The 24,611-nt window shown below is 40.4% G+C and overlaps 1 protein-coding gene across 16 annotated transcripts in view; it reads left to right on the top strand.

Annotated features, from left to right (window-relative positions):
• Positions 1-24,611, top strand: part of FOXP1 (forkhead box P1) — a 518,592-nt gene that overhangs the window by 300,183 nt on the left and 193,798 nt on the right. For all 16 annotated transcript variants that reach the window (XM_034777591.1, XM_034777590.1, XM_034777582.1 and 13 more), the window contains one exon: positions 6,320-6,501. In XM_034777591.1, the coding sequence (XP_034633482.1) occupies positions 6,331-6,501 (171 nt within the window). In that variant the 5' untranslated portion in view covers positions 6,320-6,330. The remainder of the gene's footprint in view (positions 1-6,319; positions 6,502-24,611) is intronic.

Raw genomic sequence — 24,611 nt, 5'->3', positions numbered from 1 at the left:
TCCAGCAAAATTTCAGATGGCTGGCAGCCATCAAGCAGCCTGCTCAGAAGCTGTTTGCTCCACACTTAATTAGTAACGGGGTGTATTTTAGTGAATGAACAGCTGCATGTCTGCAATGCTTCCACCACCAGATCAAACACTTACTCTTCACAGGATTCTCAGTCTCCACGAGTGAATCCATATTCTTTTACTCAACTGATGGGTGGCAGGATGATGTATTGTTTCTGTGCCATTAGCCAGCTTAAAGATCTAGGGACAGCTAGGGTGTCCAGATATCCCGATTTTCTAGGGACAGTCCTGATTTTTGGGCCTTTCTTAGATAGGCTCCTATTGCCTCCCACCCCCATCCCGATTTTTCACATTTGCTGTCTGTCTAGGGACAGCTCATCAGCTGTTGGAAATTCTGTGACAGTTTAAATTTGCTAGGTATCCGCACTCTGATTTAGAAATATGTTCATAGAGAAGTGGATGGATTTTGGAGAGTAGTGATGGGAATGGAAGTCTTTCACCTCCAGCTCATTAGTGTCCATCCATCCCTGGGTCAGTAGTGATCAAAAATTACCCTCCGATATCTCATAGGTGGCACACTAGGAAATGTGTTTCTCAATCGTAGGGGCGGTTTCTAAACAAGGCGGGCATGTGACACAATGTGTGGAGGCTTGTGCTGCCACTGCCCTGCTGTGTTGTACCTTGATTTCTCCTTCTAGTGCTGTTCATGTAGAACTTTTCTTGAGCATTTCTCTTTTCAAGGGACAACCCCGCCCCATGCTGGTTCGTGTGTCTGCTTTTTCATGTATGATTTCAAAATGTTTATCCTATTCCAGAATGATTCAGGAGAGGCTTCCAAAAGAGTTTGGAGCTTTATTTCTCTTCTTAAAATTGTATGTATTCCTTACTGGCAACAGAAGGGTTAAAACTGGTTGGATTTTAATGGCTGTCTGAATGGATCGCATGCCTGCTGGTGTTTTGAGAATTTGGGAGTAGACCCTGCCATTTAATCACTTACCGAAAACTGATTTTGCCATTAACTGTTGTCTCCACAGAAGTAGAAATATATTTTATAAATCTGTGTTTAGTTTAATTTACACATCCTTTCATGACTGGGCCAAGTTCTTTAAGGGCATTTATTCTGCTTCATATAAATAATTGATCAGCCAAGTTAATTTACTTCTGCCTGACTTGGTCAACCTTAATTAACTGCCCTGAAATAAAGACTGAACTTTTTTGTTAGCTTAAAATCTTTACAAGTGTGAAAAAGACGGGCTTTATGATAAAATTTGTTGCACTAATGCTGTTGCCAGGGGAGGGAAACGTTGAATGTTGTAGATTTGCACTGCTACAGTAGTTATATATTTGTTAAAACCTCCAAATAACAATAACCAAAATAAAATCATGAGTTTTGCGAAAAGCTCTTACATGCATAGGTTGGGTACAGGAGACATGGCCTAGACTGATGCTGGAAGCATTCAGGGGGAGAATTTCAAAGGCACAATGGGCACCCAAGGCCAGATTTTTTTTTTTATGGTGTTTAGGCACCAAAAGATGTAGATAGGCACCTAGTGGAATTTTCAAAAGCTCCGCTCTGAAATATTGTGCAAAATTAAAAGAAAAAAATTGAATAAATAAAACCTGTGAGCAGACAGCCTATTCTGTGCTATAAAACCATGTTCTCTGTTCCAGCACTATTTTGCTTTGTACTTCTGTGAGACTTCTACCTACACCATTAAATGTATTCACTTACAAAATAATATTTTGCATACCATGCAACTTTATGCACAGAACTGTGTTTAATGTATCCTTGTGCAGAGAAATGATCGAAATCGCTTGTCCTCATAAAGCATCACTCTCCCGACCAAACTTATTTGCTATCATTTGCTATCGTTTGATTAATTAGGGTTGTATTTATTGCTTTTTGTGATACTGGACATAAAGGAACAACAGCTCATCTCCCACATCGTATAATCCTAATTCATGCTTCAAATCTTGCTTGGGCTCCTGCCTTCCAATGTGAATGATAGGCTTGGCAACAATCGGCATTCTCAAGAGCCTGGAACAAGAAGTCATGCTTCTTCCATGCCCATCTTTAAAAGATTGTCTCACCCACCCTCGGGGAACATTAGGCTGACTTATTTGGGCATGCTCAAAAAGACCAATAATATCCACTGTGTGGGAGGGGCTCAAATAGGCTGCGCTCCCCTGCTGTGACTCCTAATGATTGCAGTGTATTGTGATTATTTACCTCAAGTCACATGCTGACTGTAGCTAAGGAGCAAAGTGTTTTATCTTCTCTGCCCCTATACACATCTTATCTGGAGGAGGAGTTTTGGCAATGTCTGTCTGTTTTTGGTTTTTTTGTACTGTTGTCCAGCCAGGGTTACATTTAGAGCTGGTAGACACAAGTGAGCAATTTTTAAAAATAATTTGCACAGAGGTTTTCACAATTTTTCTTTTTTTTTTTCATTCGTTACAGGGTCGTTTTTTTTTTTTTTTAAAAAAGCGTTCTGAGAATGCAGATTTATGTTTTCTGTTAAATTTGTAAAGCCCAAACTAGTCCAATCATCTTCTTTTTTCCTTTGTTGAGGATTCTTATCCACAATGGCTTCTGCTAATTCTCTCCTGACTGTAGGAGGTAGGCGTAGAATCATAGAATATCAGGGTTGGAAGGGACCTCAGGTCATCTAATCCAACCCCCAGCTCAATGCAGGACCAATCCCCAGACAGACTTTTCTCCCAGATGCCAATGCTCAAACCACTGAGCTATCCCTCCCTGTAGCCAGAACTCATGCATGCTACTGTATTTTGAAATGTAAAATAAGCGTACAAACATTTGCAATTAAAAATGTTCACAGAAAACTCAAGTCTTCTTTTTTGAGAAAACAAATTGAGAAAAATTGCAACATTTTCAACATTTCTTTCTGTTCCGGGAGGATTTTCTAACCTGAGGTGCAATAAACAATTTTGTGACTAATTTGCTCATGAATTATTTCCTGAGACCTAGTGATGTTTTGTGCACATGGGGAGTTGTGATTGTGCATTTATTGATCTGCTCCTCAGTGATGCCAGTCTCCTCAAGGCTTTTGGTACCTTTGGGCAGTGCTTTCTTCTAACATGCCGTCTGATTTGACATCACAAGTGTTCTTAATAGTTTCCGGATGTGTCTGCTCCAAGATAACTTGTTCGTTATCTATCTGAAGAGCTTGGGAACATGATGTCTTTTCTTTACTGTTCAGGTACAATTTCTTTTTTTACTTTTGTTTCAACTGGTGCGATATCAGCTGGAGGCACATACTGTCAGTTCTTCAGCGCTGTCCGAAATGAACACCCTTCCTAGGACGCTTACAGCTTTTTCAGGCTGCCATAAAAACTTCATAGCAATTGACACCTGTGTCCTAGGCCAAAGGTGCTGCCATCTTTCCACCAGGGACTGTGTGTTTCAAAGAGATGAGTTTAAGCAGCTAATCAAATTCTAACTCTTCATATTTGACCAGATCATCAGGTGATGTAAATTGACATAAGGCTTCCTTTATTCCAGTTGAGAATCTGGCCCTAAGTATAGATGAAGAGAGAAAGGTTAAGGGGTTTTAGTTTATTCCCCTCGGATTAAAGGAGATGTGCCTTTTTTTACTGTAGTGTGTAGGAATTGAGTAATATTCCTTTAAATATATTGCGAGCCCACTGATGTCATCTGTGTTTCAGAAGTCACCAGAACCCTGCTAAAGCTGCAAGAGATACATCTATATCTATAGATAGATAGAAATATAGAGAGAGGGCGAAGGTCGGACACATTGTATATGTTTAGCAAAAACGGCTATTACCATGCCTGTGTGGTTTCTTCATGTAGCTTGTGTAAAGAGCAAAAGACAACATGTATTCTACATCAGAACTGGATCAATTTTAAGAACAAAATGCATTGTCTAGTTACATACAGAAAGGTTTTTGTTAATTTAGATCTGTGAAGTTTTACAAGGGAACTGACAGAAACAGTATAATGAACCTTGTAGTCCTTTTGTCTCTTTGCATGATTCAAAGATCCCACAGAGTGAATTGAAACAAGTTTCCATAGACCAGATGAAATTTATTTAAATGTAAGCAGAACATTTGAATCTGTTCTACCACCTTCCATAAATGTGAAAGAGGTGCATAGCATGTATGGTGAATAGATCCTTAGTGACTGGAGTGGGGGTCTTTCTTATGTTTGGTTTCCCCAGCCTTGATTGTGAATCAGAAACTAATGCTAATGTTGTAGCATGTATATGACAAAGCCCTTATTAGTCAGTTGCTTCCCAGATAGGACATCTTGGTTATTAGCTTTATGGATCATCATTATGAATCCAAATTTACCAAATTAGCGAGTGGCATATGTTTGTTTGACTGGAGTGTAGCACACCCCACAGAGCTAAACAATAACCGTAGTTGGATGCTACATGTCACTTAATGCTTGACAGTTGGGCTACTCTTGAAATGTTAGTGAAAGGGGCTGCTTGCTCTGAGCAGTTAACCCAAGGGAGTTGACACTGGAAGGAAAGAACCTTTTAGTCTCCAACAAATATTGTACAGTAGGTGTCTCAGGGCTCAAAATTATGCCTGTGCGGATTTTCTGGGGAAAGTATTTTTCCCTAGTACTTTTCCATTAGAAATGCATTGCTTTCTCTCTCCTCCTTTGATTGATGTTTTCCCACATGTGCTGGGAGGGGGAATTTTTCTTCCTGTTTCTGAACTGGTTAAGAGTTATTGAATTTAAACAGGTTCCTCCTTAAATATGGGCCTTTTATTGCCAGTGGAAAGCAGTTGAAAACAAAAGATCTGCTTTTCTGGACTGCTTATTGAAATTCAGATGGAGACAGGCAAGCTTTCCTTACTGATGCCTTTGGGGAAAGTCTCTCGGTTGGGAAAGGAATTCTGTTGGGAAAGCGTCCCGTTTTCCTAATTCTTTTGCATATATGATCAACAACATATTGTCTCTAGCTACTAACGGTCCGTACTGCTGAGCACTGCTGTGAAACATTTACTCTGTGTCCCTATTTTCTGGTGAGTCGTTTGTGTCACCATGGGCAAGTGGTTCTGGGCAAAGAGGAATGAGGAGCCGTAAGGGAGGAAGGAAGGATGAGTCAATGGAAACAGAGAAAACTAATGGTATTTTAATCCTTTAGCATTGGGGCTAGCGGGTTGAAATACCTATAATAGAACCAGTCAAATGGCACAAAAAGAGAATTGAGAATAGTTTTATAAATAAATATGGCAACTTCACTTCAGTATTATTTTTGGAGTCACATTGTTCCCAAGCATTCTCACCACAGCGACTTTATTCATGGAAACTTTCAAGAATCCCAGAACTTTCAAGAATTTTAGCATAAACAATCAGTTGTCCAGTAATTCATCATTGAAGAGCGTTATTTGCTATTCATTAGTCTCCAGATTAAAAAAAAAAGAAAAGAAAAAAGTTTGTCATCCATTTAAAGAGGAGAACCTATATCTTTAACTTAAATGATCAGCCAGACACCATGATAATGTATTGCAAATGATCAGTCAGTGAATGGTTTGTGAACAGCCTATGGACTGAAATTTCTGTTCATGTAAGCTACTTGACAAATATCTACAAATAGTTAATGTGTTCACAAAGGGTCATGATTTCTATGAAAGCTTCACAAGTAAAGGCCAATATTGTTCAGATACATTGTTGCAAATACTTCAGCTAACTCTAATTGTAAAGAAGTATCACTAAGGTATATACTAAGTCAGATGGATAACACTAACTAGGAGATTTACTCAAAGGGACCGGAATCCTGTGAGTGGCTGAATGAATCCTGGAAGAAAAGAATTTGCTTCTGTGAAAATTGATGAAACACATTTCAAAGGTTGCTCAGCACCTTGGAGATACCTGAAATATCTCCATGTACTTCATAGTAATAAAAGTTGCTAATTTGACAGAATGATGGTGTGATTGGAAATCTGAATACTCAACACTCCACTTCTAGTGCTCCTGTCCATATGTATCAAGGTTTTGATGTTGTCCATAACATGTTACATAGAATGACTTGTCAGTTTTGAAGTAAAACATCCAGATGTAATTAGAAAATTCTAATTACTGATTTTATGTGTTCATTTGAAAAATATTTTTTCTATAAGGGTAAATATTGAGCAAATAATGCTATATTTAGAAATAAACTGGTAACATGAACCATTAATGAAAGATAAATTGTATGAAGGGAAATGACACATGTTTATAGTTTTGGCAGGATTTAAAACAGGGCATGTCTCCTTATATACAGCAACTGTTTTAACAGCTGCTTTTTTTTCCTCCTCCCCTAAATTATTTCAGGTTTTTGAGTCATGATGCAAGAATCTGGGATTGAGACAAAAAGTAACGGTTCAGCTATTCAGAATGGAGCAAGCAGCGGCAACCATTTACTAGAGTGCAGTCTACGGGAAGTGAGATCCAACGGTGAGACACCTTCAGTTGAAATTGGGGCTGCAGATTTAGCACATCTTCAGCAACAGCAGGTACTGTACAATATATTTACAACTTCACTTCCTAAAGAAAGAAAAAAAGTAGTTAGCTCTTAAAACTTTTGATATTTGCCAGTCAAATGCTTAGGAGGCCTCCATACAAATGTATGAGAGATACCCTGTAATATTTAGATAACAGCAATCATGATGTAAAGGGAAATTTATACTTTTCTTCTCTTTCCAATGAGTGCCCTTTCCCATGCACTCGTTGGAAAGTTCCAAAGATCAGTCTGTTTCTGTTGTCTAAATGTGTAGGGCTTGGTGGCTGTGACTGGGTGAACCACTATATACTAGTTTCCCAAATATGTCACTGGTTGGAAGAGTGACTAATTCTGAGTTTTTTGTTTTTGCAACAAATTTTAATATAACCTAGCATCCTCTATCAACAGAGTCTTTTCTGTTAGCTAAACGGTTTGTCGAGGTACCTACTGCAATGAAACTAAAATATTAAATAAAATGAAATCATCCCATCAGTCCTGTTTTTACTACAGAATCATCAGGAGCAAAATTATGGATTAATATGTCCCCTATGTACTTTAATTATTACATTTTAGACAGACGCGATTGAGTTCATCAGTGTTATTGTTAGTAGATTAGCCATATAACATGTTGTCTTTTTTTTTTTTTTTTGCTCCCTTTATACAATTTTGAAACCCTGGTTAGAGAAGGACTTACAACAAACTGCTTAGCATGTATCATCAACCCATTTTGGAAACAAAGGCTGTGCTACAGCAGTTGTGTGAATGTGTTTATGCCTAAACCGTACTAGCTGTAATGCAGTAAACATTCTTAAAACCTTTTGGTGGCTGTGCAAGTCTCTCTTAAATGCACAGTGATCTTTTCAGCAGGTTGTGGTGGTGGTGAAGAAAAACCTGCAGTTGAAAACAAGGCAAAACCAAAGGCTTAAAAAGTAACAAGTAGCCAAGTTTGCCAGTGTAAGACAGAAAGCTGCCACAATTAAGCAGCTCAGAGAAATGTATGATACTAAATGCAATAGACTTTGGTTGTTTCAATCATTTTCATTCTACAGGTTTTTACTTGAAGTGAGAATGCCATCAGTGAGAAAGTCACAGCCATGCTGAATTCATTACTGCAGTAGTCACACAAAACCACGGATAAAATTTCAATAACTGCAGGCCATAGTTGAGTAAACAGTTGCACTGAAACTTAATTCCTGTTGACTTTTCCCTCATTCTTCGCCAGGGGCACATTCTGATTCGTAGTGCAAAGACAACAGGGGTTACAGCTTTGATTAATGTAGGACAGTAGAAGAGAATTAGAACCGTAAAATACGTTAGAAGTACATTCAACACCAAGGTCTGCTCTTAAAAAGGCTTCATATCCAAATGAATTAATTACACTGCTTTGATTTGAACACTGTGGAATTTTTCAGTCCTGTTTTCACCCCCACCCCCGCCCCCTTTGTTTAGTGACACGTGAAAAAATAAATCACCCAACTATAGCATTTGGTAGACCAAAAATACAGAACTGGGATGTTTCTTCCTTATCACCAAATATTAATCTGCATTGAAGCTGTCACTCCTTAGCATTTGTCAGCGCCTATCCGTAATCAACCAGAAGGATCGCTGTTGAGTGAGGAAACATCTTAATCTTGTATGTAATGTTCTGTATCATTCAACAGCCACCCATCTGGGCAATTAAGGAGAGGGACTGATGCATTCCAAAAAGAATTCTGTGGGGTCCTCCAACCCACTCCCAAATGATGCCCAGAACAGCTGGACGTGCTTCCTCCATCATGCTTTCAGGCATCAGATCTGGGAGTTAAAGATAGAAATTGACTGGGGAGAATTTCTTTATGGTGCGGCTTTGTAGGATTCTCATTTGTACTTACTTTTTACCCCTTGCTTGTATCTCTTTTGCCAGTACTAGAATAGCTTTTGATTAACATGCTCTCCTCCAGGTTTGCAAAGGCCTTCCTGTTCTGTGTTTTAATTCTACTGTTAATTTGTTTTGATCAGTCTCTTTTCTATTGAGTTTTCTTTTGAAAAAGTGAGCTGTTTGCTTCGTTTATAACACCTCTTTAAAAAAGAGTGCAATATCTAAAGGACTGTCACAACTAGTGTAATAATGTATCAATCATTGTGTTTTGAAAATAGTTTTAAATGCCGGAAAGAAAAATGTTTTCAGACTGCTAATGCAAGCATTTACAGATACACATACAACACAGAGCATAATGTTTAGATGTTTCTCCATATACAACATATGCTCTCAGGTCACTTGACAGAATGCGTGCTAGATAACGCTGCTTCAATACAAATGAATGGTTATTTAAATAAAACAGCTATTTCTTAAGAGCATTTCAGTCTAAGTGTTTCTTTATGCCACCTGGCATTTGTGTTTTCTGAAAAATAAGCAGACAGTAGATTGAGCTTGGCTCCTCTTTGGTTAGCTGGTTAACTGTGCAGTCCCATGATGAGCAATGGGCAAGCGAGAGATGCTGCCATGCAGTACTTTTAGATAAAGCAGTGACTTGGATTTTAGAAATTGAATTCTTTTATTAAGTTTGTGACTTTCAAGGACCAACAACATGTGAGGTTTTGAATTATGGAAACAAACCTTTCTCTTAAAAATAATGGTTGATTCAGGAAGTTTGAACAAATTTACAAATCCATTTGCTTTTGTAAATCTTATAATAGCATAGAAAAACATCAAGTAATGCTGGTATTCATCATTTTGGAGGAATAAAGTGGATTGTGGGTACTCTTGCAATCAGGGCAGGGATGAGTCTAGTACAAGTACTATACTGTCTTTGTCACTAGTTTGATTCCACTGCAGGAGAGAGTGTAGAGGGAAACTAAATAGGCTTTAGTGCTAATATTTCTTGTAGCATGTTAAATCATCCTTTGAGTAGCAAATTTGGGGCCTAGTTCTGTAACACTTACTCAAGATGAGTAGTCCCGATTAACGTGAGTGGCAATACTTGTGGAGTAAAATACTGTCCAAAAGAGTAAAGGTGGCAGAATAAGGTCCTTTGTGGAGAGGGCAGCTGGGGAGATATGAAGAAAGATAAAATTAGAGAGCTGTATGGTAGGGGATGAGAAGAATCAGCACCAGGAATGGACAGAAGGGGTGGTAAGAATGAACACATTCTCACAAGGTATTTGCGCCTCCTGAGAAAGGCAGTGATCCTCCTCAGCTTCTCCTGCGTTCAGTGCGAGTTGAAGATGTTCAGCATCTTTCAGAACTGGGTCTTTTCTCAAACACTGGTTTTGTTGACTGTTTTCTGCCTGTGAGACATCAAGTAGAGCATCAAGGTAACCTGGAGCATCAGACTCCTCAAGGAGAGCTGAAATAGGCAACTCAAGCAGAGCATTGGAGCAGCCCAGAGGAACTCCCAGTTGCCTAAACAGACAATAGAGGTGAGACAGAACATTGTAATAGGCCAGAGAGGCTTAGACAGAGCAACTGAGAACTGTGGCAATATCAAGTTGCTCACACAAATCACAACCTGAAGAGTTCACCAAGAACATCTAATGACCGAGGGGCCTTTGAGAGTCACGCTGCCTCAAGGGAGCTGTAATAGAACAGCTCTTGCCTACCAAAAGTAATGAATAAAGACTTGTAACTGCAGATTTTTGTTTTAGTGTGCATGGGTGCAGCTCCGGTTACTTCAATGGAGTTGCTCAGATTTACCCCAATAGGCAATATGACCCATTGATTCTGAAGAACCATATAACATTCAGTGTCATTTGTTGTGACTTTTTACTGTACATTAAAGTGTTGTTCGTTTATTAATGGAAAGATAAAAAATATGAATGGAATGAAAAGGACGGGACATAAAGGTGAATTCCAGCATATGACAGCAAGACCTGAAGTGCTCTGTTGCATATGGCAGAAACGCAAACCTCTCTACATCCATAGAAGGTTCCAGTTTGATACCAAGTACTGCCCCAAGAGTCTAAAGCTCCGTATCTTTTGTCTAATCCAAAATCCTTTTGAACTTTTAGGAGGTATGACTTTAATAGTAATTTGTTGACAGATTAGCTGCAGAGATTGCAAAGAGTTTATTTTGCAAAACTGGCAGACTCATATCAGTGTTCTCTTAAGGAAAAAAACCACACATTGCTGTTTTGCAATTGCTTGCATTTATTGACAACCAGTGCTGAGCAGGCAGAATTGGAATGTTTGTATAATGTAAACCTATAGCTTGCCTGGTGCAGTGTAGTGTACTTTTAGGTAGTGCATAGATTACTTGATAAAAAGGGTTACAAGGTGACTGCTTTTATGTCAAAGTAGAATAGCAATATAAATGCAAGTGGTACATAGAGAAACAAGAAGGAAGTTTATATAGAGAATTGCACTTTATGTAAGAAAGTTTCTTTTCATCACTTTGTCTTTGAACTGGACTGGACTGTAATTCTCAAGTGTCACTTAAGTTTCTGAAGAGTTTTTAGCTAAATAGTATGTTTAACCTGTGTCTACAAAAATAAGGTAAGCAGTTTTTTATTGAGCAGAATTTGATAAAATGTTGTTTAATTTTCCATTCATATTTCCTACTTTTACACCTTTACTTACCTTTGAACAAATGCATCTGATAAATTGGCAGACAAATAGAACCCTATTCATATACAAAACATTCACATAAGATATTTTGGGCCAAATACTGATAGCTTACACACAATGAGTAGCTCTGTACTCTATAAGTAGGCTAAGTGACTTCAATGGGACTGTTCATGTAGCAAGGTGCTACAATGGTAGGGTATCACAATTTGGCCCTTTGGCGGTATTGAGATTTAAGTCTCACACTGAGGAAAACAAGTGTCATAAGGGATGTATGGTTTCACCAAACTCTTCCATATCAAAAGAAAGAGGAAAATGTTTGGTAAAGTGGTTATTATGTAGATTATTCACAGACTGCTTTAATTTGGTAAATTAGGAATTTCAAGAGATTATTGTACTCAATAGACTTTCAGGTCAGAAGGGACCATCATGATCATCTAGTCTGACCTCCGGCACGGTAGCCCACAGAACCTCACCTTTCCACTACTGTAATAAACCCCTAACCTCTGGCCGAGTTACTGAAATCCTCAAATCAAGGTTTAAAGACTTCAAGTGATAGAGAATTCACCATTTACGTTAGTTTAAACCTGAAAGTGACCCGTGCCCCATGCTGCAGTGGAAGGCAAAAAAAACCCAGAGTCTCTGCCAATCTGATCTGGGGGAAAATTCCTTCCCAACCCCCAATATGGCGATTGGTTAGACCCTGAGCATGTCGGCAGAGTAGAAGTCATTCGGTATATATCAGAGTACAAATGAATTGAATGCTGTCACATTATTTAGCAACAAATTTACTAACGGTTTCATCTTTTAAAAAACATGAAAGGAGGTTATAAATTGCATCAGAAATTTTATGGTCCCACTGATCATGAAGTGGACGTATCTCTTTAGAACAAAACTACTAAAGTAGATCTTTGATAAAAGTCTTTGTTCCATATTGACACAACTGGGTTAGACTAAACTTGTTTGTTAGGCTTTAAGGTAAAACACATTTTGAGTCACTTTTGTTGGGAAGATATGGGGTGTAATTATTAAACTGCTGTTGTCATTGAAAGAGCCATTTAAGAGTATAGATTAAGCTACTTACAAGGCATCAGGATTGTGTCTGGTTTTGCATTGTACTACACTGGTAGTTCACGATTACAATAACCTCATGAAAGATCCATCTCATTGTAGAGTCTTTTTCAGCAGGGGGAATAAAAGGCAGACTTTCCATACATTGTAACTTAGTGTTTTTATCACTCAGGCCTTTTCCCCCAAGTTCTCCGATCTCCCAGCGTTGACTGGAAGGTGACACGATGTCTTTTTAGTCATTCAAATCTAATAACTTTTAATCTGAAGGTTAAGTAGTGAGATATAAACTAAGAGATGATAATATCAATTTTATGTTCACTGAAGGGCACAATATACCACTTTCTAGTAGAGGGAAAATTGTGCGTAAAATGTCTTTTGCTTTTTAACAGAAAAGCTCTGGCTCTGCGAGCTCCGAGATGAAGCAGCGCTGGCAAAATTAAACAAGTTTTAACCTAGAATGGCTACCTTGCCAGGATTTTTGAACCAATGATTTTTTTAATAATACAATTTTTAGCTCTCTTGTCAATGAACCATGCTGAGAACATTCGTGCAACATTCTTATCATCTCTGCTACTAATGTCTTTTGTTATAACCCCTTATTGACATCAACAAGACTTAAATTATCTCTTACTGCTGAAGAAGGGTGAGGGGAAACTGCTGCTTGGTTCCACTTGCTGAGCTGTTTTTAGTTTAATTTTGATTTCTTTCTAAAATCATTCATAAATAACCACATGAGGCTATGGGGCCTCCATGTTTGCGTGCACTGTGTGTGTGTGTGTGTGTGTGTGAACTGCGTCATTGGGCATCTAACCATCTGAATTATGTGCACATCTAAATTTAGAAGCACTCTTTGGAAGTCTGCTCCTGTAGGGTTTTATGGTATAACTTTTTACTTGTGAATTAAAACGAACCAACCCAGTAGTAAGTTAGGTTTACGTTGACTCTTCAAGGAAATATGATTTTTGAAATGTGTTGTTTTTGGTTTTTAACCTAGTAGATTGGTATGAAAAGTCCCCAGTGAAACGACAGGACCATGCTGTTTTTATAGACTCGCACTCTGCTCTTGTAAAATATACATGCCTCTATTTGCTCATGCTTACTCATCAAAGCAAAAAAAGTTATATATTCACCAGTTAGCCATGTTAGGGGAAAATAAACAAAGGGACATTTTAAAGCTACTATCTAAAGTGAGTATTTATCTGCACTGATAGAGAAATTCAGTGGATATAGGATATAAATTAAAAGTGTGTTTCAAACGATTGATGTTATTAAAACCATTATAGAGAGGTTCTATGTACTTATGGGTCGTATAATAAATGATGCAACCAAACTTTTGGTCAGTCATAGGGCAGACATAAAAAGGCATTATTCCTAATAAGGTATAATGTGATCTTGAACTCGCATAGAACTTTTCTTCATTATGGCCTAGGTACAGCAAGGCTCTTAAACATGTGCCTAAAGTAAAGTGCATGAATAGTCATGTTAAGATCAATGGGACTGCTCATGCGTTTAAAGTTAGGGATGTGCTTAAGGATCTTCCTGAACTGGGGCTTACGTGATTTCAGACCAACAAGAGCATGTGTTGAGTGTTGAAATACTTTAAAATAAATTTCACTGCTTGGAAATAGAATATATTTTAAAATATATTGTTAATGTGAAAGAGCAGGCTGTATTTGGGACTCCATTATCATTTTTGGAGGTAGGATAATGTTGCATTGATTTTACAGATTTCATCCTACCAATCAGCCTTTGCTTCACAGAGGTCATGTCTTACAAACATGATTTTGGTCCCACTTACACTACTTTTATACCAGTGTAACTGTATTGACTTCAACAGAGTTAGGGCTGATTTACACCTATGTAAATGAGACCAGAATGAAGTTCTGTGATTTTCTCTTTTTGTGGGCCTGTATTGTGTTCTTTCTCCTTTGGAGCTCCATTGCCTCACAGCAAGTGAAAAGGAACTCAGCACTAGTTGAACGGAATGTTTGCACAACGACAAGTTACACTGTAAATGGTGAAGCTCTCGCATATGGTATGTTTCATGGTTTTTTTTATTTAAATTTGATTCACAGTTTCTAACTTTCATGCAGAGCATCTCAAGTAAACAGAATTATTATTCTAAGTTAAATGTTGTCTGTTTTTTAAAAGTCAGTTAAGAGTGCAGTAAAACAATTTAAAGTTTTACAATATTGCAAATGTAATATGAGTATTGTCAGCTGTGTCGCTATTTTGTGAGTTTTATTAGCCACCATGACTGTTTTTAAAACAAAATTCATTTAGAACTTATTTTAAATTGAATGAGTATTTTATTTTTTTCTGTACGAAATCTATATATTTCTAAAGTAAGTGTAAAATCACAGACATTTCTGAAGCCGAGGGTAAGTGTCATCTTTATTTCAGGTTCAGCTTTTCAATTTATTCTTCATCATATTTCTTGTTTTTCTCTTCAAGGGTTATTTGGTAGTAAAAATAATGCTTTGTAAATACAGGGCTAGTAGTGCTAGATAAAGTTAGGCCATTTCAGATGTGGCTAGGAACTGCACTGATTCAGCATAATAGCTCTGCCAAAACATTTCAGATTAAAATTCTAAGGGCTTGTCTACCTGAACACTTAATTCATGATAAACTGGAGTGTTAATCTACCCCCAGTTAGTCTGCTGCATACTAAGTGTCTATGCAGACCCTGCTGCCACGCAGTAAAAGTTCCCTAGCACAGTTTAATCTACTCCCATTTCAAAGCACGCTATTGAACTTAGAGTGCTCAGCAGCAGGGTTCCCACAGGCACTGAGCATGAGACAGGGAAATGCAAGGTAGATTTATGCACCAGCTTGCCACAAACTAAGGGTACGTCTATACTTACCTGCTGGTTCGGCGGCAAGCAATCGATCTTCTGGGATTGATTTATCGCGTCTTGTCTAGACGCGATAAATCGATCCCGGAAGTGCTCGCCGTCGACGCCGGTAATCCTGCTCCGCAAGAGGAGTACACGGAGTCGACGGGGGAGCCTGCCTGCCGCGGGCGGACGCGCGGTAAGTACCTTTAAGTTCGAACTAAGACACTTCGACTTCAGCTACGTTATTCACGTAGCAGAAGTTGCGTATCTTAGTTCGAACTGGGGGCTTAATGTGGACCAGCCCTAAGGCTACATCTATACGTGGAGCTAGGGGTGTGTTTCCAGCTCAAGTAGATGTGCTTGTGCTAACTCTGGTTGAGCTAGCACACTGAAAATAGAATTGTGGCCTTGATAGCAATGACAGTGGCAAGCAGCAGCAAGGACTAGCTTCCTCAAGTCCAAACCTGTCCAGACCCTATGGGTACATATTTGGAGTAGCTAGCCCTCGCCACTGCATGTGCTACCCCAGCGACAATACTATTTTTAGCGTGCTAGCTGAATTAGAGTTAGTGCGAGTATGTCTACCCAAGCAGGGAATCACACCCTGTAGGCACAGCTGAAGATCACATCTACACTACAAACTTTGGTCAACACAAGTTACGTGGTCATAAAACCGCTGTAGTTAGTATATTGCTTGTGTGCACACATACTTGGCGTCTTCTGTTGATGGTGCACCTACTCACTGGGAGTGCTTTTATCGAGGCACAGTGCAGTGCATCACGGGTAGGTATCCCAGTGTGCAACCCGCCACCATCTAGCACATTTGTTTTTTGTGAAGTTTTGGCAATACATGGTGGGACCAAAATGAGTTGCACAGGGGTGCCCGAGAGCAAAGGTTCAAATTCCCACCGTGCAACTGTCTCCATCCCATAATTTTATCCGTAGTCCAGAATTTTCACACCTGTTTTCAAAAACCCATGTGCGCCCCCTCGCTGTCTGCTATCTGGCAGAAGCATGGAGCCTTCAAAGCTCTGCACTGTTGTCATAAGTGTTCCAAGCACAGGGTGCACGAACATGCAGTATTTGCATGCAAGAAGAACCGACTCAACAGGGAACATGACAGTTTCTTGGAGGACAAATTGCTGTGGGACATAGTGAGAACCAATTCAAAGTTGTTGGTGGGGTTCACGGAGCAGCTATAGATGGTTGAGTGCTGCTGCTGGGCCTGAGAAACGAGCACTGACTGTTGGGATTGCGTCAAAATAAAGGTTTATAAAGGTTTGGGATGATGAGCAGTGGCTGCACAACTTTTAGAGGCGCAAGGCCACGTTCCTGGATCTATGTGCCGAGCTCAGCTCACGCCAGCCCTCCAGCACAGGGACACCAGAATGAGAGCTGTGCTGTCAGTGGAGAAGCGAGTGGCAATCGCTCCTTGGAAACGTGCAATGCCAGATAGCTATTGCTCAGTGGGAAATCATTTTGGTGTTGAAAAGTCCACTGTGGGGGGGTCGTTGTCATGCAAGTGTGCAAGCCTGTTAATCACCCTCTGCTATGCAGGTCTCTGACTCTCGGCAATGTGCAGGACATAGTGGATGGTTTTGTAGCAATGGAGTTCGTCAGCTGTGGTGGAGCATTACATGGCACGCATATCCCTATTTTGGCATCAAACCATTTTGCCACAGAGTACATCGAGGGAAAGGGCTACTTTTCTATGAGTATGCAAGCATGGGTGGATCACTGGGGACACTTCACTGACATCAGTGCTCGCTACTTAGGGAAGGTGCAAGATGCTCATATTAAGAATATACGACTTTTCAGAAAGCTACGAGCAAGGACTTTCTTTCCTGACTGATGGATTACCATTGGGAATGTTGTAATGACTGCAGTGATGTGGGGACCTGGGGACCCAGCCTGCCTCTTGCTCTCCTGGCTCATGAAGCCATGCACTGGCCACTCTTGACTGCACTGAGGAAAGATTCAGTTACTGACTCCGCATATGCAAAATGACAGTTGAATGTGTTTTTGGTAAACTGAAGGAACGTTTGCGGTGTTTACTCACAAGGTTGGATCTCAATGAGAATAATATCCCAATGGTTATCGCTGCCTGCTGTGTCCTGCATGATATCTGTGAAAAGCTGCTGCCAGGGTGAAGGGTGGAGGTGGAGTGTGCTGAGTTTGAACAGCCAGACACAAGGGCTAATAGAAGAGCTCAACACAGAGCTATGTGGCTCAGGGAAGGCTTTGAAGGAGCAGTGAGCCACAGTAATGTTTTGTGGTGTACTGAGCTCTATTTGGCCCTGCTGTTTTGGGGCATGTCGGTAATTGTGTTGTGCTTGTTGTACATGTGTGAATATAACACTGTCAGTGCACCTATTAATTTGTGCAGTGCTTGCTGTACATTTATGATTATTACACTGTGTTTGTTAGTGATCCTATGAGTTGTGTCACACCATACAGGTGGTTGCTTTCAGAACTTCTAGGTAGTCTGCAGCATACGTTGTGAACTAATGATTTAATTTATGTTCCAAATAATAGAATTTTATTCTGTAACAAAATCAAGGAAAAGAAAAGTCTATGCAATTTTAAAGCAAATATATGAAAAACTTAACAAATTAATACAACAGAATTTATGAAGGCGAAAGATCATTTGTGTCCATTTTAGTTACACGTACAACAACTGTGGCTTTCAGAGGTCAGTGCATGTAAAACTGTGGTTGTTTTTAATGTCCCCCAGGGGGGAGTGGTAGGGGTAGGGGAGTGGCCCCTGATGCGACTTGGAATATTGAGGGGGGTTATTCAGGGAGGTGCTGCAGTGGAGTTCTCCATGGACCGCAGAGGGAGGCGAGCCCAGGATTGTTGAACTTGTAGGCCCACAAGAGTGTGCAGCATCTGTGTTTGCTGCCAGAAAAGTCCCATTATGTTCTGGTGCATCCCACTCTCCTTTTCCTGCTTGGGCTCTTGGGCCTTTCTCCTCTCCACTCTTCCTTTCTCCAGGCTGTCTGCAATGTTCATCTTCCAGGCCCCGTGCTCACGGTCTGATGCAGCACTAGCTTCAGTGAGGATCTCACTGAACACGTCATCCCAAGTTCTTGTCTTTCTCCTCCTTATCTGGCTGAGGCATTCCATGAGTGAGGAGGGAACCCCTCAAGGCTGCAGTGGCAGCTGCTGTAGATAAAGCACATGGAAGTACCATTAATTATCAGTATAGCCACAACAGAAAGCGAAAGTTAAGATTCAGAACTCCCTTCCCTGGCTCCCCTAACATTTTAAACAAGACATGCTCATTGACACAGCTGCTTGAGAGTGTTTGTGCATGGCAAGCCCTGGTGAGTGGGACCCACCAGGGAGTAAGGGAAGCGAGGAGGGAATTGCTCAGTTGTGTGAAACTATAGGCATACTACTGGCAATGTTTTCCATGAGTGGTGGTGACTTTAGCTGATGTCTCACTCCTGAGGGTAACAAAGGCAGAGAGAGCACATCTGCTGTTGCTGTTCTGAAGCCGCCTGGGCCCCTATGTTGCTAGCCTGTGTACTGAAGTGGTGCCTGCCTCTCTTATCTCTGACTGGTGTGGGAAATTATCCTACTGTGGAGGAAGAAATAAGGCTCCAATCCCTAGGAACCTTCAGGAGAAGATTGCAGAGTCCCTCTATGAAAGTTTCATCGAGATCTCTTGAGAGGATTCACGGGACATCCCTATGTACATAAACTGCTCCACCTTGCTCCCCCTTGCCGAACTCCACAGTGCAGTGAAATGCAGATAACAACTCTACTTTTTTGGTTATACCACTATCTCTTCTAGTACAGGTAAATTAATGAAAAGTCAATTATTGGGTCCTGTTAGTTGCAGGTGCCCTCACTGTAATTTGAAATAAATTTACACACTTGCCTGAGGATCCTTGCCCTACATCGGGCTCATCTGTTCTTGAGTGCCAGGGCTGACTGACTGGACTGTGATGGAGTCTCAAATAGGTCCTGGCTCACAGCATAGCTGGACCCCCCCGGTTGCATGTCTCCCATCTCTGGTTCTTCCTCTTCCATTTCCTCCTCATCCTCTCTGTTCAGGATGTGACAGGCCAGGGGCCTGTCGCTCGGGCATTTTGGAGGAATTGACAGTGATCTGTGGGGAAATGATGGGGTCTTCGCCAAATACAGCTTGCAGTTCTTTGTAACAGCAGCATGTCTGCAGTGTGGCACCAGATCGATGGTTGGCCTCCCTGGCTTTCTGGTAGGCCTGCTGCAGTTCCTCTGCTTTCATGTGGCACTGCTGGTGGTCCCCGTTGTACTCCTACTCCTGCATCATCCGTGCAGTTTGCTCAGAGAGGTCCACATTCCTACGCCTGGTCTGTAGCTGTGCTTGCCCAGCTTCTTCTCTCCACAGGCCCAGGAAATCCAGTATCTCCTGTCTGCTCCCAGCTAGAGTGCATCTGGAACATGTAGCCGGCATGGTCAGCTGGATAGTTGCACACAACAATGGAGAGCTGCTAGGTGCGCTCCCCAAGCTGGGCAGTCAGGAAAAGGTATTTTAAAAATCCATGGGGTTCTAAAGGAAAGGAGGGCCTGGTCTAGTGAACCCGGCAGCGGAGTTCATAATTGTGAAGAGAGCGTCAGTGTCAGGCATTGTTGGACAGCTGCTCGAGGACTGTTAGGATCAAGATAGGTAATGTGGTGTCCACCCTTACACTGCATCGACCTCAGTACATTGACCATGGCTCAATGCCACTTGGGAGGTGTTGTTACTATGTTGGTGTCACATTTAAGAGTAGACTTGTGCATAACTAGGTTGGTGCAAGGTGACTTACATTGAGCTAACTTTGTAGTGTAAACCAGGCCTTAGTGTTCATGTAGACAAGCTCTAAGACAGACTTAGGAAAGTGATGTAGGAAATGGTTATGATTTCAAGTAGCTTGGAATAATGTTTTGTTGGCATAATATGGATTATTATTTGAGAAACATAGAGATTCAGGATGGCAATCTTTAAGTAAAAAAATGTCACTGGACCAGCTGATACACAGATGTCAGATGCAAGGGCATGGAAAGGACATTTTTGCCTTCTAATAGAGTATTGAAATAAGCACAAATGCCTCTAACTTTGAATAAACAGTTTAGCTCACGCCTCTAATTTTATCTGTGGAACCAATGCACTTACTAGGTCTACTTACCTTTTAAGAAAGAAAATTAAGAAAGAGAAAATGATGCATTTTATACCAACCAGCATCATTATTTGATGGGGATAACGCAAATGGTTTAAATTTAGAAATGCAGAGTAAGGTCACATTTTGCCTCCAGAATCTGAAGTAATGAGGATTTTATTTCAGATAACATCTTTGGGGTTGATACTTAAAAAACACAACTTTTCCTGGTGTTACGCCGATTTACCAGGGGTCATTTATAGAAACGTGTGTGTGTCTGTCTGTCTCTCTCTCTCTCTCTAACCTATAGACATTATATATATATAGTCTATAGGTTAGGGTATGGCGTTTTTATTTTATTTTTTTTTATGTAGTGGGACTTGCCAGAGTTCAAGTGGGATTTTAGTCTCCACTAAATTGTACCTGGAGATTAAATGCAGGCAGGTGGGGAAAAATAACTGCATATTTTTTGTGCCCAAATCAGAGGACCACAAATTAAAGAAATGTAAATGATCAAGTACCTACAGTAAATTTTCCCTACAAAACTTTGTTTGTATTAAATCACTGATACAGGAAAAATCAAGGGCAACTAGAACTGCAACATTTTTAAAAGGGCAGCTCTTTAGCTGGGCTACTCGCTACCAGACAGCCAATGATTTGGTTTGTTAAGACTGTGGATGTCATGCAATCCTCTCTACTCATGTCTGCTTTCTTGCGAACTGGGTGCCTTTCAAAATTCTTGTTGGCTGCTCACAAGAGTGGTGTAGACAGAAGAGCAGCATTGGATCTGTGCTTACATCCTGCATCATCCTTCATCAGCAACAAACCCCGAGCTTTGGGTTTCTAATTGCTTGCTCACTCAGAGAAGGAGGTAGGGCATTTTTGTTTTTTAAACTAAGCATTTATTTCATATTTTCAGTTCTACATAACGCAGTAATTGAGTGGTGAAAACATGTCAAATTAGATCTAAAGTTAGAGTGGTTCATATTATGGAGCATTGGTACCCAACATTTTACACTGAAGACAAAAATAAAATTATAGAGGTAAATTTTCCCATGTTCCCAGGGCCAACACGAAACCCATGCACCACTTAAACCCTAAAAATACAGCTTACGGGGGGCTTACATGGCATAGAAGTCTTTTGCTGGCATGAGTTTCACCCATAGTGAAACCAAATCTAATGACCACCAGCCCATGGAAAATCTCAGTCTCTGCAAGAATTGCTGTAGAATGTCTTCTACTTTACATTATACTGCATTATGTGCCCACTTGCCTAACATGTTAATGACTACCTGCCAACCCATCCTCCTGCATAAAACTCCGTGAAAGAAAAGTGGGAGGGAAGGGTGTTCTGGCTTTTCTTTTGGAAGCCTAGATAGAAAAGAATGTTTAGGATGAAAGGGTGAACAATCTAGTTAAGGTGCTGATCCTTTTGTGGCAGTTCATTAATAAGATTTGCACGGATTGGGCTGTTGGGTTTTCATGGGTACTGGAAGTTTCGTCTGACATCTTGCCTATCTTGGAGTGACAGAATATGGACTAGATGCTGAGGTAGTATGCATTAAACACATACATATGCAGTGTTGTTAAAGCCGTTTCAGTCCCAGCATATTAGAGACGCAAGGTGAGTGAGATATCTTTTATTGGACCAACTTCTGTTGAGCTTACACAGAGCTTACATGGACCTGAAGAAGAGCTCTTCTCTTGAAAGCTTCTCTCTCTCTCACCAACAGAAGTTGGTCCAATAAAAGATATTATCTCCCTCACCTTGTCTCTCTGTAAACATATGGAATTTTTAAAAATTACATTAAAAGGAAATTAAGTTTGCAAAATCAAGAACTCGGAAGTTAGAAAATGCCAGTTATAAGCCACTGAACACAGGGTCTTAGAATGGAAAGTGTTAGGTAACCTGAATGAGAGGCATTGCTACCAGCTCTGCCTATAACCAGTTGTATACATATGTAGCCCAAAACTGATAGGTGGGTTAGTTTGTACATTGAGATCAGTCTCTGCACTTCTGTGCATCATTCAGGAGCTAAGATTTTGATAGTGTTGCTGCTCTGGATTTGGGAGAGCCGATAGGTATTTCAGCATTAGGAGACATTTTAAAAACACTTATAAAAGGCAAAAAGAAAGAGGTTTTATTTCCAAAATGTTTTTATAATGGAAAATATTTAGGTGGCACTTGGCTTTATAAATGTCTTTATAACTGTTGCTCATGCCTGGGGAGCCTTAAGTGACACAAAGCAGGTGCTGAGAAGAGATTTTGTTTTTGTTTTTATTGAGATTTGGCTTATGCCAGAATCCACAGTCCACTTCCCTGGGTATGGAGACTCACCAGCAGTGGGACCCAGCATGGTTCTGTTGGGTGAGGGAACTGATTGGGGAAGTCAATGTGATAGGTGTATGCTCCCCGTGCAGTGCTTAGCTATGTGGAGTCCCTCTTTACTTACCGAGCAGGCAGGGCAGAGCCAATGGGGCAGTTGTGTGGATCTTCCCATCCTCTCGGGAAATGGAGCATGGTAAAGATTAATACAGCCTTCTCCAGCCAGTAGACTTCGGCATCGATCCTTTACAGAGAACCGCCTGGGGAAACCCCACTGTCTGCCCAAAGCTCCACTGAAGTCAATGGGGTTCTGCACAGCTACGTCAGTCCACTCACATGGTTCTCTTTGCATGATGAAAGCCATGGCTTAAAGTGACTTGTATAAGGTCGCAGAGAGTAAATTGTAGAGCCATAAATAGAACTCAGGAATTCTGAGTCCTGCTCCTAGTCCCCTGTTCTGACTACTGGCGCTCACCCCTCCTGAGCAAGAGCTCCACTTTATTTTGCAAATTTGAGAAGTGTATAAATATCTCTCTTCACCATTGTCCTTTTTGTGAATTCACCCCATGAACAGTGAAAAAGAACAGAGCCAGGGTTTCCGCCCCCCTGGACATCCACCCACCCCAAAGCCTTCCACTGGTGTAAGTTTAAGTACCCTTATTTGTGCCAAAATTATCCAGTATGACTTTTGGTAAACATGCCCGTTGTGCAGTGGAACATGGCCTGCCTCCTTTCCGCTACAGAATCAGCTTTTCAACTCACATCGTGATCCAAAACATGCCTGCTGAATAACAGGCAGCTTGTTATGTGAAGGGGAAATAGTCTACTTATTCCTACTCCGATTGCTTGCATTCTGTAATACAGGTCCAAAAGAAAAATCCCTCCTTAGTCAATAAACAACAAAAAGCAGACTTCTCTTTTATAGCATTCTTGAAACAAACGTAAGGTTATAACACTAAAACAGGTTTTATTAAATCTAGGCATGAATCCATATTGAAGAAATAATCTACTGCTTTCTTTCAGTTTCTTGTCTTTTTAATTAGTGCTAGCAATGGGATTGTTAGCTTTTAAGATACGGTAAATATGGGCCTATTAATATTATTGAACATAATACTTAACAAGGTACAAGAAGGGCTGGTAGCTGTAGATATTTTATAGTCAAGTTGAAAGCAGGCCATTTTCTGTTTGACAAATTTTCCTTTATTACCATTGTGTTTAGGTACACAGAACATGAAGCCTTAAACTGTAAACTTTTTCCAGGTGTCTAGAACAGCTGTCGCTGACTGACAGGCGTAGGGAATGCATTGTATGTTTTTTCAGTATTGTGTGGCATGTTTGAACCCCTTTTCCCAACAGAAAAGTATTTGGAGTTTAAAATATTTCGGACTCCTTATTTTTCTTGAGAAATAATTCACCAGGTTCTACAGATTAGGAAGGAGACCTTTTGAAGTTTTTTACTCTTGGTTCAATTCTTTTAACTTGTATAAAGACTGGATTATAAGGGTTTAGCAGTGATTAGCTCTGTTTACAGTATTTTCTTTGCTCACAGAGTAGGGTGCTCTTTTTTAGAGTATGTTTTATTTTTCAGTGTTTCTGTTGACTAGCTGTTTTTCCCCCTAATTGATTACAAGGACAGTTGCTTGGTGTGACACCTAAAAGTTATTGCTCACTAGGGCTGTGTATAGGGACTATGGTAGGAATGTAAAAGATTCATAAATCACAAGTGAAAATATGAATTTTTCCCTGAGGAAAGAGAACCTCATTTTATATTCTTGTTTGGGGAATCTTCTGTGGCTATGACTTTGAGAGAGGCCTACTGGTTACAGTAGACCATTGCTAGTGAACGTTGATAACCTAGTTAAGTGCAGAAAGCACACCATCGTAAGTCAATCCAGACGCCCAAATCCAGGGGCGCTTAAGATTCTCTCTCTCCTGTCCTTATCATTTCTCATCTTTTAATTTGGGTAGGCTGGCTTTTTTCACAAAGCCCAGGGGGAGACTGAAAAACCGTTGTATTTCAAGACACTTTGTGGTCAGCTTTACATGGCTTTTTCGCTTGTCTAGTAAGGAGTGTCTCACCAATGTGGAGGGACTGACTTTTTCAGTCACTTTTTTGTTTGGTAATCAAAAACAGAATAGAGAATCACATCCCTCCCATGGTGGTAAGGACAGCCCACTTCAAGGAGAAATCAATCATCCCTTTGCTTGGTTGCATCCACC

The sequence above is a fragment of the Trachemys scripta genome, chromosome 7, assembly GCF_013100865.1.
Source record: "Trachemys scripta elegans isolate TJP31775 chromosome 7, CAS_Tse_1.0, whole genome shotgun sequence".
Classification (NCBI taxonomy): domain Eukaryota; kingdom Metazoa; phylum Chordata; order Testudines; family Emydidae; genus Trachemys; species Trachemys scripta.
Note: the sequence above shows the minus strand (reverse complement) of the source record. Positions and strands in the feature narration are given on the sequence as shown.